The sequence below is a fragment of the Lissotriton helveticus genome, chromosome 3_1, assembly GCF_964261635.1.
Source record: "Lissotriton helveticus chromosome 3_1, aLisHel1.1, whole genome shotgun sequence".
NCBI classification, from domain to species: Eukaryota; Metazoa; Chordata; class Amphibia; order Caudata; family Salamandridae; genus Lissotriton; species Lissotriton helveticus.
Genome location: NC_136061.1, coordinates 656,537,907 through 656,555,716, shown reverse-complemented (window position 1 = coordinate 656,555,716; position 17,810 = coordinate 656,537,907). Strand labels below are relative to the sequence as shown.

The 17,810-nt window shown below is 46.9% G+C and overlaps 1 protein-coding gene across 12 annotated transcripts in view; it reads left to right on the top strand.

The window, feature by feature from the left end:
* Positions 1-17,810, top strand: part of LOC144822807 (myotubularin-related protein 9-like) — a 465,914-nt gene that overhangs the window by 433,234 nt on the left and 14,870 nt on the right. For all 12 annotated transcript variants that reach the window (XM_078680715.1, XM_078680710.1, XM_078680709.1 and 9 more), the window contains 2 exons: positions 2,238-2,379; positions 17,438-17,658. In XM_078680715.1, coding sequence (XP_078536841.1) covers positions 2,238-2,379; positions 17,438-17,658 — 363 coding nt within the window. The remainder of the gene's footprint in view (positions 1-2,237; positions 2,380-17,437; positions 17,659-17,810) is intronic.

Sequence of the window (17,810 nt, the reverse complement as noted above, 5' to 3'; positions counted from 1 at the left end):
GATGATGGGAATGTGCGCGAGTGAGAGTGAGGCAGAGCCTAGTGTCTGGTAGGCTGATGAAAGTGTATTCTGGTCCTGTGTTGATTAGGGCTTTTTATGTGTGCCTGAAAAGTTTGAATTGGCTGTGGTTGTGAATGGGGAGACAGTGAAGCTTCCTGAGGTGCGGTATAATGTGGGTGCAGCATGGGAGTTCGAGTACGAATCTTGCAGCTGTGTTCTGAATGGTCTGGAGTCTGTATAGGAGTCATTTGGATATTCCAGTATAGAGAGTGTTGCTGTAGTCCGCCTGCTAGTGATGAGTGCTAGTGTGATGATCTGTCTGGTGTTCTGAGGCAACTATTTGAAGATTTTTCTCAGCATGCGTAGGATGTGGAAGCAAGAGGTCACACTGCGTTGACTTGAGTCGTCATGTTGAGCCTGTCGTCTAGGATGATCCCTAGATTTCTTGCATGGTCTGTGGATGTGGGTGTTGGTCCTAGCTCTGACGGCCACCAGGTAGAGTCCCATGGGTAGGTAATGTTGCCGAAGGCCAGTACTTCCGTCTTGTTGGAGTTTAAATGCAGGCAGTCGATTTGTATCCACTGCGCTACCGTGGTCATGCAGTTGGTGAAGTTGGTTCTGGTGCTGGTTGTTTTGTCCGTCAGGGAGAGGATGAGTTGGGTTCATCAGTGAAGGAGATGACAGTGATGTCTTGTGATCAGATTATGTTGGCAAGCGGAGTCATGTATATGTTGAAAAGGATGGGGCTGAGGGATGATCCCTGTGGGACTCAACATATCAATTGGTTGGTGTCTGATGTGAAAAGTGGAAGCCTGAACTTTTGGGTTCTTCTAGTGAGGAAGGAACTGATCCATTTGAGAGCGGATGCTTGTATGCCAATCTTGTGGAGTCTTCCGATGAGGGTGTTCTGGGAGACAGTGTTGAAGGCCACAGCGAGGTTGATTAGGATGAGGGCTGCTGTTTCTCGTCGGTACAGGATGCTTTGAATGCCATTGGTGGCCGCAATGAGTGCTGTTTCAGTGCTGTGGTTCTTTCTGATTCCTGATTGAGTGTTGTCTAAAAGATGGTAAAAGGCATTTCTGAACTTTTTTTTCTCTGGACTGCCATGGGAGACCTGCACCAACAGGATGCTGGCAGCAGTGGTATCAGAGGGTGGGGGTGCTCTATTTGGGGTGAAATCTCTGACAGCATTTCTTCTGATGTCAGGTCCACTACAAGAGTTTTTTAGACTGCAGTGCAGGTGGCTGGCTGTGCCACCATTGGGAATACTGTGTTTTCTTGCACTTTAAATGAAGCTGTGGGAACAAGGAAAGGGGACATTCTCCAGTTTAAGGCAGATGCCCTGTTACTATCCTCTAATTGAGGCCCTTGGTCTTTAAACGTCCTTAAATACAAAACACAAATTTGGCTTCAAGATATTTCAGTCTTTTTCCCTTGTGTATCCTTAAATCTTCATCTTGTGACCATTTTTCTGGGAACATATGCTTCAACATCTGTGACCTTTAGTTTGTGTTAGTCCTCTGTGTCCTGGGCTTTTATGAACTCGTAACAGGAAGGGTTTTAAGAGCAAGGCCATGTATACTAGAGAAGCTGTTCATTTGGAGCAAACCATACTGATTCTCTAATTCACACTGGGTTCGGCAAAGCCCAGTTCCTCCACGCCGTCCACTTGCTACCAGAAGACGTTGGTGTCAGGGCGTGGAAATTGATCATTGGTTTTCTGCTGAACTGCTGTAAAAAATGCTTTTTCCACTGCCCTTTGAAATAAATCTGTGCAGATGAGCAACTGTTTTCCTCATACTGAGGAAAAGCAATGGGTCACTTTTTGAATATGAGTGACAATGGCTCCTGTTCTCTCTTCTCGCCAGCCCACATGATAGACTGATAGATGTGATATGGAAGTGCCATGCATCCGCTGATGACGTGGACCAGTCTAAAGTTTTGGCCGGAATACATGTCAGAGCAATGCTAGTATTTCAGAATGCCTGGGTTCATCCAATTGCGAGAATTGATCTCAAATTATTAGAACTCTGGAAATTAGTCTCTTTCATGTCAGTTTGTACCTCACAAAGACAGTGTGGATAGGTGGAACGTGGTCCGCGGGGGATTGTGAGACACTTTGGGTGGGTTGACTGTGTCTTTCCGTTGGAGCCTTGTCTGTCTTGAAATAAGTGCCTTAGAAGAGGGGTCTTTCTTTCTCGCTTACACTTCCTGTTGTTTCTGCCCACTGATTCCAGGGAGGAAGCCTGTGTCCTTGTGCATGGAACAGAAGGCATGGACACTACCCTATTGGTGACCTCTCTCGCCCAACTCATCCTTGACCCCGAGTGCAGGACCTTCGCTGGATTCCAGGCCCTGATCGAACGCGAGTGGCTTCTGGTAAATACTCCTGGGACTGGTATTTTGTACAGCTTTTTGCAGGAAGACAGGCCAAATTACATGAAAGAAGTACTATTGCAAAATAAAGAGAAAATACATATTCACGTGGCTTGGGGTTAATAGAAGTGTTTTAGTGCCTCAACTCTCTACCTCCCCCACCATAAGAAGCGGTGCTTCTTTTTTATTTAGACTTATCCTCTCCACACTACACGTAAAAATAATGGATGCCTCGAAAGCACCCACATGAATTTAAAATGCTAGCTTGAATTGGCAGTTCAGCACACAGTGCAAGCTTGTTGCAAAGCCATATGTATTTATTTTATGTCCCTTAGCTAAAACACTTCTTACTGGAACTATCTTTAAAAGGAGTTGTACATCGGTGGAACACAAAAGGTTACATTTCTTTTTTTCTCCAAAATACACGTTTATTTACCTGCTAATCCAGCCCTCCCTTCCAGTAGGTTTCTTCAGTTGGATACCCCAAACCACTGCACAGGTTAATCTGCCGTTTGAGACTGCCCCTCCACCCCCATCCAAAGACATACATACATGGAAACCCTGCCAACCTAGCCCAATACACTACCTAATACTCCTATCATGTATATTACTACTACTGATGGGAATAAAACGAGTACTACAAGTAGTACTATGATCGAAATCTCTAGGAGTACTGTTCCCTACTAGTACCTACTACGGCAATTCATATTGCTTCATAATTACTACCACTAGTAGTAGCAGTTACCATTATTTAGTGTGTAGCATTAGTAGTAGTAACTAGTACTTGTAACAGTCGTATTGCTGCCAGTAACAACAGTAATAGTAGGGACCATTAAAGTGATACTTCCAATAGTACTACCAAATTACTACTTTTAGTAGGAGGATGAATCCTAGTAGTGGAAGTGGTAGTAGTAATAGCAGTGATGAGGCGTAGCACACATAGTAATGCTAATAATATATGGATGCATGTTACCAGTAGTAGAGGTAGTACCAGCAGTAGTTAAATGCTAGTCCTAGTAGGGTAGAGCGATTTGTACTACAGGCAGGGGCGTAGCTTAGTCACTAAGATTCAGGGGGTAGGGAGGAGCTTCGGATTTCCCACCAATCATGCTGACATATCTTATCTCGTTAACATACATTATCTGAGAAGCAGGACATGAGAGGTGCATACTGAGCAGTGGAAGGTAAGAGCAGTGCAGATGGTCAGCGGTACGTAAGACAAAATATTTCATAGAATAATAACCAAAAGTTTTAAGAGCTGCAAAACAGAGAGGAGAGGGAGAGTATGTGTATGTGTTTTGTGTGTGTGTGTGTGTAAAAATGGTAATGAAATCCGACAGTTATTGCCCCATACCTGACTGTAAGCACCTGTTCCCAACGGGTTACTAATAAATACATTTATTAGGGGGGTGTAACACCCGAAACACCCCCTGAAGCTACGTCCCTGACTAAAGGTAGAAATAATAACACTAATAAACTCTACAGGGCCGCTTTAGTGCTGGTGGCGTCCCGTGCGACACTTTTTTTGGCACCCCCCCCCATATGACCTCCCCCTCGGATTCCCTGACTATCACCCAGCAAAAATGCCCCTCATCTCTCTATAGCCCCTCTCCGAAATACATTTCATTGTTTGAAAGCGTTTGTAAAGGCTGGCTTTACTAATCCACTCAGCTATCCACATAAAATACAGATCTGTTCTTTGCAATTGGCATAAGAACGATCCGCGCTACTGTATGGCAAGTCACAACAGACTCTAGACAGAACTTCGATCTCCGTCTCTAGCAGGAACCATTCATCACAAGAGTTATCATCACATTTTTATTGCTGCCTAAAAGCTGGACCGCAAGGAACTCTGCAGCAGGTACTTTTAAATCATATGCATTTGCTAAACACAGCACCCCCCTGAGATCAATGCCCCAACCCCCCCCCAGGTTAGTGCCCAGTGTCGTCACACCAACAGGGATGTCAGGGTGATCCGCGTGTTTACAGGGGCTGTGCAACGGGTTGAGTGCGCCATGTTTTCCCAAATCGCATGGTTCCGTGGCCAATGCAGGGTCCACACTGTCCGCAAACAAAGAGTCATTAATCAGCATATAATGGCGGGCCCAATAATACTGCTTGAGATCTGCTATCCCCACTCCCCCATGGTAGGGATTCAACATGCACTTGTGAGATGCAATTTGAGGGAGCCTCACGCTGCCCCACTCAAATATCGTTATTGCAGATTGCCGTGAGCAAAAAGTTTGGAGGACATAAAGAAATCCGGGAGGGAAAAACATTTGTATAAGACTCCTTTACCTACGGTTGTGAGGAGAGGCCCTTCCAGAAGTCCAGTGCACATGGGTTAGTGGGGGAGTGATGTTGAAGTCCCAAGCCCAATGCCTAGTCACTGGTATGTGCATGCCTTAATACCTAAACTTATTATCAGCCAATTGTAAGTCTGTCATTGTTCTTATGTCTTTTGTGTCCCTGTTAAGGGTGTATATGTACACTTGGATCAATTAACCTTCAATCGAGAGGCTCCCTGTACATCCATCTAGCCATCAAGGTAGAGAAGTTGTTGGGTCACTCATATATACTAACATCGTCGCCATATAACAATATGCTATCCTCAAGAGACCCTATTACGGGAACCCACGGCACTGCGCTTTTTACCGAACCCAATCCGCTAGAGGCTCTATGACCTAGTCAAAGAGAAGCAGTGGCAAGGGACATCCCTGTCCTGTGCCCCCTTCGATACTGAAAGGAGTAGAAAACTCACCGTTCCCCCTAACCCGTGCCCAAGGTTCAAAGTGAAGTAATGAAACGGTAGACGGGGCCAAAATTCATACCTGCAGCAACCAAAACATGAAGGCACATTGGACCAAGTCAAAGGTCTTTTCGAAATCATTGGATACCAGGGTCCGCAGGTCATTACATGCCGCAGATAGTGCCTAGGCCGTGTTAAGGTGTCTGAGGCTAGAATAAACCCATTTTGATATCGGTGTATCAGTACCTTGAATACTTTTATCAACTTATTTGTCAATGCTTACATGAGAATCTTAGCCTTTAAATTAATTAAGAAAAAGGGCCTGTTTGAATTGCACTAATTCATTGGTTTAGCTGGCTTTAGGATTAGAGATCCCCGTAGCTGTCCGGCAGCTCCACAGCATGAATCGCTTCTGCATACATGCCCATAAGTGGGGGACAGGATGATAGACATACTTCTTAAAACCTCAAGCGGAAATCAATTTGAACCCAGATTCTTTCTGTAAAGGAGAGAGTTGAGGGTAGTCATTTCTTCCTCCTCCATTAAAGGTTCCTGTGGCATCATCCGATCACTACTGTGAATCCTAGGCATCATCATACCTTCAGTGACCGGGTTGCATCGCTCTGCCAGTGACGAGGGTTGCTCCGCATAGAGAAGCTTATACTAAAACATGCATATTCCTGAGCAATTAGATGGGAAAGAATGCTGGGTCCAATTTAAACTCCTGGTCTTGATTTGCCAGCCAGTAGAGCAGCTTCACTCCTTTGTCCCCAACCTCATGAATCTTATAGTGTCGCACAGTGAAGACAAAGGAAGCAGAGTCCAGCAATTTTTGTTGGACAGACATCCAAAGCATTTCTTTCTTATGCCTTGTTTGGTCATCTATGGGATCACTTTTTTCCCTTTCAGCTTGATCTATTTTAACTTCTAGCTCAAGAATTTCACATTGTCGTTTCTTTTTTGCCACTGTTTGGTGGGAAATACCTTGTTCCCCCAAGACTGGTAATAACACCTCGCGCAGCACAGTTGGAAAATCAGCCGCCTCTGTGCTCAGGTCAAAGTAATCTTGAATGTGTGATTTAATGAATTTGATAAAGACTACATCCTGGAGCTACCAGGCCCTTAATTTATGTAGCCCCTTCCATTGTCTACCGGGCAATCACATCTTAATCCGTATCGGGCACAATCAGGTCGGGCTCAAGGGAGAATCTGGGCCTCCACCCAGGAAGTCTGGTTCACTGCGTCAAAAATGTTATTAAATGTTTAATATTTATTAAATGTTATAAATTAAGATATGCTTTCAGTGTACATCAATTAAGTGGCACTGCCTATAGAGTGGGGCACCCCTGTCTCCTAATATTGCTGTAGCTTTCAGCTGCCGTTGACGCAGTGGACCATCCGATCTCATTCACACCCTAGAGTCTCAAATTTAATTCACTGGCAGTGTCCTTCACTGGTTCACCTCCTTTCCAGCCAAAACCAGTTTGTTCACATAGGCACCTCTAAATCCCAAAGTATCCATTTCACCTACAAAGTCCTCCAAGGTACCATAACGTCCCCTGTAATTTTCATCCTTCAATACTCCCAGATACCAGTATAAAAATTCACTAGTATCCTGATGATTCACAGCTCTCTATGGAAGCCTTCTCCGCTCCAGAGATTCAATGCCTCAATCCTTGCCTTCGACTTATCAGAACTGGGAGTATAATTTATGAGATGGGTGCATCATGTTTTCAACATGCAACATAATACATGTGTGATACAAACTTCCAAGTCAGATTTTGAAGCCACGCAAAGCCACTTCGAGTGGCTTAAAAAATCTGGAGTAACACAACGCAGCGCAAATCGATTTGTTGCGTTACTCTTCCCTGGGTAGGATTTCCGTGGACGTTGCATGGGTGTTCCCACGCAACTGCCATGGATTTTGACCCATCCTCAGATTAACAAGAACCCATAAACCTGGGGATGCACCAAAATCTTACACCTTCCCAAGGGAGGTGTAACAAGGAAAAATATCTCTATTTCTCCTTACGTCTTTTTCTTTCTATGTTTACAGCATTCTGCAGCACACAGAGAAAGAGGAATATGCCTCTCAGGATTGTTTTTGTGCAGCAGGGGGCTCCTCCTGCGTGCAATGCAGGCACCCTTGCACCATGGTACAAGGGTTCCTGTGTTGGCGCTAGGCAGCACATTTTGTGCCAGCGTATGGGAAAGACAGGTATGCACCATATTCCATTAAATACAGCGCATTCCTGTCCTTTCCCTGTCACGCAGTGCAGCAAGGTGACTTACTGCGCTGCACCTCATCACTTGCTCATAAATTAGCCGCTCAGTGTTCAACGCCTACTTAGAGCTTAATAGAATCAAGACAAAATTCCTGTTATTTGCAAAGAACAAGCAAGAAATAGAACAAAACTGGCTTAATGACATGAACATTAACAACTTTGAACCCCAGCTGTCAATGAATGCGTCACTTAGAATCACACTGGAAACCAACCTCACACTCAAGGCACACACTGCCAAAAAAGAAAGACAACTGGGTATCAGCTTTCTCTTCTAAAGAAAGTGAAATGATTTCCACCAGAAGTTTAATTCAGAACTCCTGTTCAAGCCCTCATACTCTAACTTCTGGATGGTGGTAAGACCAGATCCATGGGCTTCACATTGCCCCCCCCCCCTTCAAAGCATCCAACATGCCGCAGCACATCTCATCCAGGGCACGAAGAAGGGATCCAGATGGAACTCCATTGGCTCCCTTTGCCTGCCCACACCATCTTAAAAAATGAAGCTGCATCATTAACCCGTTCCATGCTCGCGTTGGCCAACAGTCGTCGCAAGCACTACCATCGCCGCAGCCCCGCCCACTCATTAATTCTCCCGCAGTGCGGGAGACTTTGCGCCGCGGTTAAGCGGTTAACAGTGCCATTATGATCAGCTTCCTTGCTTATCATGAAGACATGGCCACTATGCTGCTACTGGGCTTGCAGCACTGATTGTGACACCCACAAAAGCCTCTTCTGAAAGGGTTCTCAGACCTGCCAGTGCAGTGTCTGCTCACAGTTTTTACTGCCATGTCGACCTTGCAAGTGCACCCACATGCCAGGCCCTAACTTTCCCTTTTATTACATGTCAGTCACCCCATAGGTAGTCCGAAGATACCCCTAGGGGCTGGGTGCAGTGTATGTGAAAGGTAGGAAATGTACTGGGGTGTGTGACATATCCTGGTAGTGAAATACAGTGTATATAGTTTTTCAGTATTGAAAGGCTATCTGTCCTATAGGATAGAATGGGAGCTACTGTGTAACATCTTACAAGTATAACTTCCCATGGGCACAAGCTAGGGAAGGGGAGTTTAGTATGCAGGAACTCAGGATTTAAAAATGCATCTTTTAGTAGAGATGATTTTTATATCGTGTGTTTGAAAATACCACTTTTAGAAAGTGGGTATTTCCTTGCTTAGCCATCCTATTTGCCTCTGCTGGTTTGTGTATTGACTGTCAAGTTTTTGAGTGACAGGAGCTGGGAAGTGCATTCACTGCAGACAGCCACTGAGGGGGTTGAGGTGCGTCCTGCCTTTCCTGGGTGACTCAGAGCTGGGCTCCATTTAAAGTAGTGGGAGGAGTTTCACTAGCACCTGAATAGGGCTGGTCTGCATTTAAGTGGTGGGAGGAGATTTCCCTTGCACCTGAATGGACCCTGTCTCCCTTGCACAATGCTGTCTCCACCTCCTGCCAGGAAACTGGGCCAGAGAGGACAGAACTGGTTTGGATTGAGCTGAGAGACTTTTGCCACAAAACAACAAAGGAAAATGTGGTATAAATATTGGGGCCCTGACCCAGAACTTTAGATTACTGCTGAACTAGGAAACCTGCCAGGAAGAAGAGCTGGAAGAGCTGCCAGGAGGAGTACTGCCCCTTTGCTGGGTTGGCCAGCAGTTGCTGCTTCTGTCTTGGGCAGGGAAAGGACTGGACTGTTCTTTCTGCATTCAAAGTGTCTCCAAGGGCTTGATTTAGAGCTTGCCTCCTATTGGAAGTCGCAGGGAAATGAAAGACTTCTACATCTTCTGGGTACCGGCTTCTGAAACTGGATGTATCAGCTGCCACAGAGGAAAAAGGTAACCCAACGCCGTCAACGGCGCCGCTGCCGGCTCCATGACATAAAGGCACTGCAGAGGGCACCACAGCAGTTCGAACTGCAACCCCGGTCTCACGGACGCCACCACAGAGCTGCTGCATGTGCCCTGACCTGTGGGCACTGCACTTCACACCGCCTTACTTCACATTGCCGCCTTGGTATCCCCGACACCGCTACTTGCACCATGACCTCTGGACACCGCTCTTGGAAAACACGGAGCATCGTCTTGCTTCGCACCGCAGTCCTGGTCTTACCGATGCCACTGCTTGCACTGTGGTTCGAGGTGACCGCTCGTTGGTTACTCAACGCACCGCCCCATCCTGCACCATAGCCGTGGCCCACCGACACCAGCGCCATCGACTTCAGATCTTCAACTGACGACGCTGCCTGCACTGCAACCTGTGGGCGCGCACGATGTATTGCCCCATCTCGCACCGCTGCTTGCACCGTGTCCTTCCAGCACCACAACGAGCACCGCATCACTTTGCACCGCAGCCCTGGTCTCACTGACACTGCTGGGTGGCTGTCATCGATCGGCAGCCTGCACCTTGACCTGAGGGCGCCGCACAGCTGCACTTCACACAGCAGCCCGATGCCTGCTGGTGCTCCTGCCATCAAACTCACAGAGTTCGACCTGCAAATCGTGTGACTTCAAGGGCCCCACGACTCCTGCACCAACCTCCAGAACCGATGCCAGCTCTTCGGACGAGAGGTCGCCAACGCCCTGCATTTCTAAAAGGTACTGCTTTGTGGGTCTTCCTGACACCGTAGCTAGCCTGCGATGCCTTGGTCAGCCAGAACTGTTTAGATCAGTTTACTTACGATGCTGTGATAGCCCCGGACCGAGCTATCAACTTCAAAAAACTGTATATAAAGTCTATATTTCCTTTATCGGTATTGTGGATTACTGTTGTTGGATTTTTATCATTTTGGTCTTGTTTTACATAGATAAATGCTTTACACACTGCCTTTGCTCGTGCCAAGCTACCAAGGGAGTGAGCAGTGGTTATTTTAGACGTGCAATCCTCTTATCCTGATTAGAGTGGTTTATTCTGCCTGGTTTAGGTGCATACCCTAGCCAACCTGAAAACCCATTACTAACACTCCCTTTTTAGGTCGAGTTTACTCGAACCTATTGTTGTCAATCCCAAAAATTCCTTTCCTAACAGGCGGATTCGGCGGATTTTGGACAGTGCACGAGAGTGTCACGTGACTCCTCGTGGACGAGCATGCCCAGCCTTCCCATTGCCAGCAGCATTTCTCCACGGCCGCCAGGCCACATCAAAGGCTTCCACAGCACTGCCCCGCCCATCAATCACCCTCCCACTGCCACCCCCCTCCCTCTCCATATGGTGCGCTCTGCCTTAGGCCTCTGAGCCATCCCTACGCTCCCCGCCCACCCCCATTCTTCACACCCTGCGGCACCACTCCGGCCCCGATCCTGAGCCGTCCCTACGCTATTTCACTTGTTTTTCAGCCTGGCTACCTCAAAGGGTTTCATTTCCTGGCTACTTCAAAGGGTTTCATTTCGCGGCCGATTTTCGTTTCTAATGCTGCCGCTCATGCTTGTTAATCCACGCTGCTTTTTCGCCACGATGTGTAATCCTGGGCAATCACTGGATGTAAAAGTCAAATACATACCAATAAACTCGAAGCGCCTAAACACGTTATTGCTATCGTGAAGCGCGCATGAAGCATCCGAATTGCTGCACGCAGGCCAGATGTCAACAAAGCCAGGGATTTCTCCAAAGCCCATGCCTTTTCCCGTTTCATCTATATCTGCAGCGTTTAACCCACGTCTTCACTGTGGCAACATACTTCATTTTTAGTGCACTTTCTATCTAGTGGATTTCCTACGGTGGCAGTAGGAGACATGCTTTTTAATCCACCCTTCTTTTTCGCCACGATGTGTAATCCTGGGCAATCACTGGATGTAAAAGTCAAATACATACCAATAAATTCGAAGCGCCTGCATGAAGCATCCAAATTGCTGCACGCAGGCCCGATGTCGACAAAGCCAGGGATTTCTCCAAAGCCCTTTTGCGTGCGACGAGTTGCATAGGCCTCGGCAGCGGCGCACATTTAGTATCTGACTGTTATCGCTTGTTTTGTTTTGTTTTCTGGGCGATTTCATATAGCGCGAACTCCCACCCAAAACAGTGGCACCTTTTACATGAGAGCTAGTTGCATAGTACAAGAACACATTGCCTTCTCAAAGCCGCAGGAACATTAACTAATTCTCCCACAGTCACAGTATAGTGAGCTGACATTCTAACTTGTACCTGGCTTTCTAGCTTTTCGCTTGCAGCTCTGGGCATTACGCCACATTCTTGTGCTTTGAGTACATTGCCTACTGTCATGTCACTAATAGGGAGCTTTATTTATATAGCACACACAGCTCAGACGGAATCACAGGGGCTCATGCCACATCCAGCGCATTTTACATGTCCTGTTTTTACAAAATACCACTTTTTACCATTTCTTAATCTTACGGAAAAAGCTACACTCTACGCTAATATAAAGCTTACTTGGGCTCCCGCCTCCCAGGGTTGCACGCAGACATGCTCTATATTTGGCTGAAACTCCTACACTACACTATGATAGAATTGTAACTTTAAATTTGGTTTCACTTTTGTGTGCGCAGCTACCACTTTCCAGAGCACATTTTTTTCTCGTCTCCCCATTATAATACAATATTATTTAATACAATATTTCTCACATGGTATATTAAATGGTGCACGTGTTCCTTTTATATCGATTAACATGCAGGGAGGGCTCCAAAACCAAAATGCTATTTTGCTTCATTAGCAGTAACTTTATGCAGCGCCTCTAACGTTTCTTTCCTGCTCTTTTAAAACAGCTGAAACCAAAATTACAGCAACAGCGCACGGAGGGCTCAGAGAAATTGCCACACAGAGCTCCGGGGGAGGGGGGTTTGGGGGGGAGTATTTGGGAATAGACTTTTTTTGTCCATTGTTAAATATCACAAACAAGGCTGCATTTTATGCTAATAGGGAGCCTTATTAATAGCACAGAGGGCCCTGGATGGAATCACAAGGAAGCATGCCACATCCAGCGCACTTTACACGTTTTTTTTTTACAAAATACCGCTTTTTGACCATTTCTTAATTTAACGGAAAAAGCTACACTCTACGCTAATATGAAGCTCTGTTGCGCTCCCTTCCTTCCATGAGTGATATTATACTAAAGGGGCATGCGTCCCTTTTATTTGAATAAACATGCAGAGAGTGCTCCAAAACCAAAATGCTAATTTGCTTCCATAGCAATAACTCCATGCATCGGCGCAAACCCTTCATTCGAGGGCCCTAGGGAAATTGCCACAAAGAGCTCCAGAGGAAGTCCCAGGGGCTTATGCCACTTCCAGCAGGTGATATTTTCGTGCCGAAACGTTACATATATTTAAATGATCACTTTTTACTTATTTCTAAATATTGCGAACAAATTTGTACCCTACCCTACTACACAGCTCCGTTATTAGCACACAATGCTCCAAATAAAGTCACAAGTGCTCACGCCACATTCAACACAGTTTACACATATTCTTTTTAGACAATACCACTTTTAACAGCTTTTTAAAATTAGGGATAAAACATCAGGGACGCTAATAAGGTGCTCAAATGCATCCAGCTGGAGTCACAAAAGATCACGTCACATCCATCGCACCAGACTTCATTGGAATGCGCTCCACTCGCTCGCTGCCCCCCCCCCCTCCCCAGGCTCTTGAAGTGCGACGCTTAGCCAGCGCTTCCCTCCCACTCGTTTACTACTGCCTCCCCACGACCTCAAAGCAATGCGCTTTCAGCCCTATCACTACCCCTCCCACCTCCCAAACAGCATTGAGCCGTGAACACTTGTTTCACTTAACAGCTCTCTGCTGTCGGTATGTTACCCCCTCGAGCGTTTTCCGTGCGGCACTGAGCTGCACAGACACACGCTAATATGAGTGGCCACATTTTTAGATGATGTGAACACCGCTTTACTTTCTTATCAACCATCTCCAACCACCCCCACCCACGGACAACACCGAAGGGCTCACATGCTAACAAACACACTGAAAAAAACGCAGCCATACTGGAATAAACACACTAATGTCTAATCGCCTTACAGATCAAAGATGACTTGAAGGTCTGGGTGTAAGAGGTGTTGGTTAACTTCTCATAATAACCTCCTGAACTCCTTTTCCCCTGTTGTCTCGATCTCAACGCCACAGCATCACTCAACGCCACAGCACCAATCAACGCCACAGCACCACGCAACACCACAGCACCACTCAATACCACAGCACCACTCAACACCACAGCACCACTCAACGCCACAGCACCACTCAACGCCACAGCACCACTCAACGCCACAACCACTCAACACCACAGCATCACTCAGCACCACAGAATCACTCAGCACCCCTCAATGCCACAACACAACTCAACACCACAGCGTCACTCAACGCCACAGCATCACTCAATGCCACAGCATCACTCAACGCCACAGCATCACTCAACACCACAGCATCACTCAACACCACAGCATCACTCAACGCCACAGCACCACTCAACGCCACAGCACCACTCAACACCACAGCACCACTCAACACCACAACACCACTCAACACCACAGCACCACTCAACACCACAGCACCACTCAACACCACAGCACCACTCAACGCCATAGGACCCTTCAACGCCACAGCATCACTCAACGCCACAGCATCATTCAGCACAACAGCATCATTCAGCACCACGGAATCACTCAGTGCCACAGAATGCCACAGCACCCCTCAATGCCACAACACCACTCAACGCCACAGCATCACTCAACGCCACAGCACCAATCAACGTCACAGCACCACGCAACACCACAGCACCACTCAACACCACAACACCACTCAACACCACAGCACCACTCAACACCACAGCACCACTCAACACCACAGCACCACTCAACACCACAGCACCACTCAACGCCACAGCACCACTCAACGCCACAGCACCATTCAACGCCACAGCATCACTCAACGCCACAGCATCACTCAACGCCACAGCATCACTCAACGCCACAGCATCACTCAGCACAACAGCATCATTCAGCACCACAGAATCACTCAGTGCCACAGAATGGCACAGCACCCCTCAATGCCACAACACCACTCAAAGCCATAGCATCACTCAACGCCACAGCACCAATCAACGCCACAGCACCACGCAACACCACAGCACCACTCAACACCACAGCACCACTCAACACCACAGCACCACTCAACGCCACAGCACCACTCAACGCCACAGCACCACTCAACGTCACAGCATCACTCAACGTCACAGCATCACTCAATACCACCGCATCACTCAATGCCACAGCATCACTGAATGCCACAGTATCACTCAATGCCACAGCATCACTCAACACCACAGCATCACTCAGCACCACTCAATGCCACAGCACCACTGAATGCCACAGCATCACTCAGCACCACTCAATGCCACAGCATCACTCAGCACCACTGAAGGCCACAGCATCACTCAGCACCACTGAAGGCCACAGCATCACTCAGCACCACTGAAGGCCACAGCATCACTCACTCAGCACCACTGAAGGCCACAGCATCACTCAGCACCACTGAACGCCACAGCATCACTCTGTGCAATCGTTCAACAACAACTGGTTCTAATATGTTCTCTCAATGTTTCAAGCTTTATTACAAATGTCACAAAAAGATGTTAATATTTCACTTCTGTTCTTGGATTTTCATCACAATAAAATACACTGAACATAATCTTCCCAAAAGTTATTTACAAAAGTTTAAGCTATTGCCAATATAAATTACAATAACTTTTATTTAAGTATTAATTATTAAAAAAAATAAAAGCCATTGTTATTTGTAATATTAATACATCTAAGTCATGTAAATACAACACATATTGCATTGCAAATGCTATAGGTGTCACGTTTGCCAAAGTTAAAACTATTGGTATTGTAAATGACAAAGCTATTAATATCGCTAGTTTCAAAACCAACACATAAATAAAATATTTGTCATTTACAATACCAATAGCTCAAACTTTCATAATGTGAGACCTATTGCATTGCAAATGCTTGTTAACCTTGTAAGGATGTCTAACCAGAAATCAAAACATTTTGTACCATGAGTGTGGCATCATTATATAGTTTCTGTTTCACTTGTGCAGCCTCCACTTTGTTTGACCATTTTGGTAATAGTACAATGACAAAGTTTGTCTTTAGGTAATGTGTCTTTTAACCAATCTGGACACACATCTGACTTTGGATTTCTTTTCCTTAACAGGAAAAACGGATACATGCCTGTAGTAGAGTGGGGTGTCTGGTGATATGCCCAAACCTTCTGTTTTAAAATATCAACTAGAACCCCCAGTTGCCAAAGCAGATTGCACACCCTCTTTCAAGAATCTATTTACTCTCTCAACTAAACCATTATAGTTTGGAGAATATAAAGCCACCTTGAGATGTCTAATGTGGTGTTTATCCATAAACTCCTTCATCTGTGTTGACCAAAGGGTGTACCATTGTCGGTCACGAGGTCCATGGGGGGGTCCTTCACAATTAAGGGGCAGATTTACAATTACTGGCGCATCCCTGCATATCGGCAGGGATGCGCCAGTAATTGTGCGCCGCAGCTCCACCACTCTTGATGCGCCGCATTTACAATGCGTCGCACCATGGGGCAAAAACGGCACAGATGCGTCACGCATCTGTGCCGTAAAAGCGGCGCATTGCTGGAGTTGCGTCGCGCTCCAGCAATGACCAGGGGGACCCTATGTGCACAATGCTGCGTCAATCCTTACGCCTGATTCAAGCAGGCGCAGGGTTTTGACGCAGCATGGGCCCAAAAGTGACTGAGTGAAATCTTGTAGATTTCACTCAGCCACTTTTGGGAGGCGTTCCTGCGCCGGAACACCTCCCCCTGCGATTATACACCTCTTCTGGCGCAGAGCTTTACAACGTGACGCATCTGGGAGATGTGTCACGTTGTAAATACCCCGCACCATGGCTCATCTTTTGCGCCGCCGCTGTGTCACAAAAGTGACGCAGCGGCGGCGTGAAAGCGGTGCAAGGGGTTTATAAATCTGTCCCTTAGTATATTGCCTAAATTTTAATTAGTGACGCAATGCTTGCATTAGCAACAAACTCAAAGAAAATCTACTTCGACAAGTGATCAACTAAAGCTATTAGGAACCCTTGGTCAAAAGATAGCAAGTGAAATGGGCCTCTCAAATATGCAGGAGCCCTCTGGCCGCAGGTCCACCCTCCATGAAACTGCAACCACATCTGGAGATACGGTTGCGGATATCATGGAGAAGGAACGCGGCGGCCATGAGACGCAGTACAAGTTGAAAGTAAGCAGCACGCCTGATCACGCTCGATGATGCACACACATCATCAGTCGTGTGAGCACATCAACGAGTGCACATAACAGGACAAGTAAGAATGAAGCACCCTACTCCCTGCGAACATAAGGTGCAGCACATTCACTAACGGTCTGATTTGTTTCACATTCTTGGTTTCAATCTCTTCCTGACAAATCACGTTACACTCTCCCCTCATGTGTCTAACAAACGCACCCATTCTGTCAGCAGCCTTGTCTGAGTCTCTCTTCACATGTGCTTGAGCGCCAAGGGAATCCCCTCTAAGGCAGTGTTGTTCTGAGGTCACCCTTTCATTTATTTGAGGATACATTGCGCGGACCCTGAGAACCTCTTGGTAATTCTGACTGATGAGCGAGCTGCCTTGCGGGACACCTATCATCAGTGTTCAGGGAGTCTGGATAGACTTCTTTTTCTAGCTCTGAGCTGCTCTGGGGCTGACTGCCTTAGAATCTGGCACGCCTCAAAGTTCCATCTGCCTCTCCTCAGGCACCCACGCCCTATTACCTGCACTCCACATCCAATCAGAACTCTCATCTTGCAGTCACTGTAGATGACCCCCTCTGTGATTCGTCCACCTTACATAACCCCTGACTGCAGGGCACATTGAGGGGAAGCATCTGTAGGGATATTTCATACAAGCTGACTTGTAATAGGCATGTTAGAACTAAGCTGTCCTCCGTAGAAGCAGCAAACTTCAGGGCTGCTGGAGTGGTGCAGACAGGTTTCAGCCCCTGACTCTGGTATCTCTTTACTTCCTCAGGCCGGACACCCCTTCCAGCTCCGCTGTGCCCGCTCGGCCTATGCCCACTCACGGGTAAAGCAGGAGGCGCCTACCTTCCTCCTCTTCCTGGACTGCTGCTGGCAGCTGGGGCGGCAGTTCCCCTTCTCCTTGGAATTCAACGAAAGCTTACTCAGCACCCTCTTCCAGCATGCCTACTCCTCAGAGTATGGCACCTTTTTGTGCAACAACGAGAAGGAAAGGTAAGGCACCACATCCTCACGCATGGAGTACTGTAAATTTTGAGTATCCACACAGGAGGGAGTTAGAGGCACTACGCCTCTTTGAGTACTGGGCATCAGCACAGAGAGCAGTAGGTGTCACTGATGAGCTTAAAAAGCTGGTAGTGGGTAGC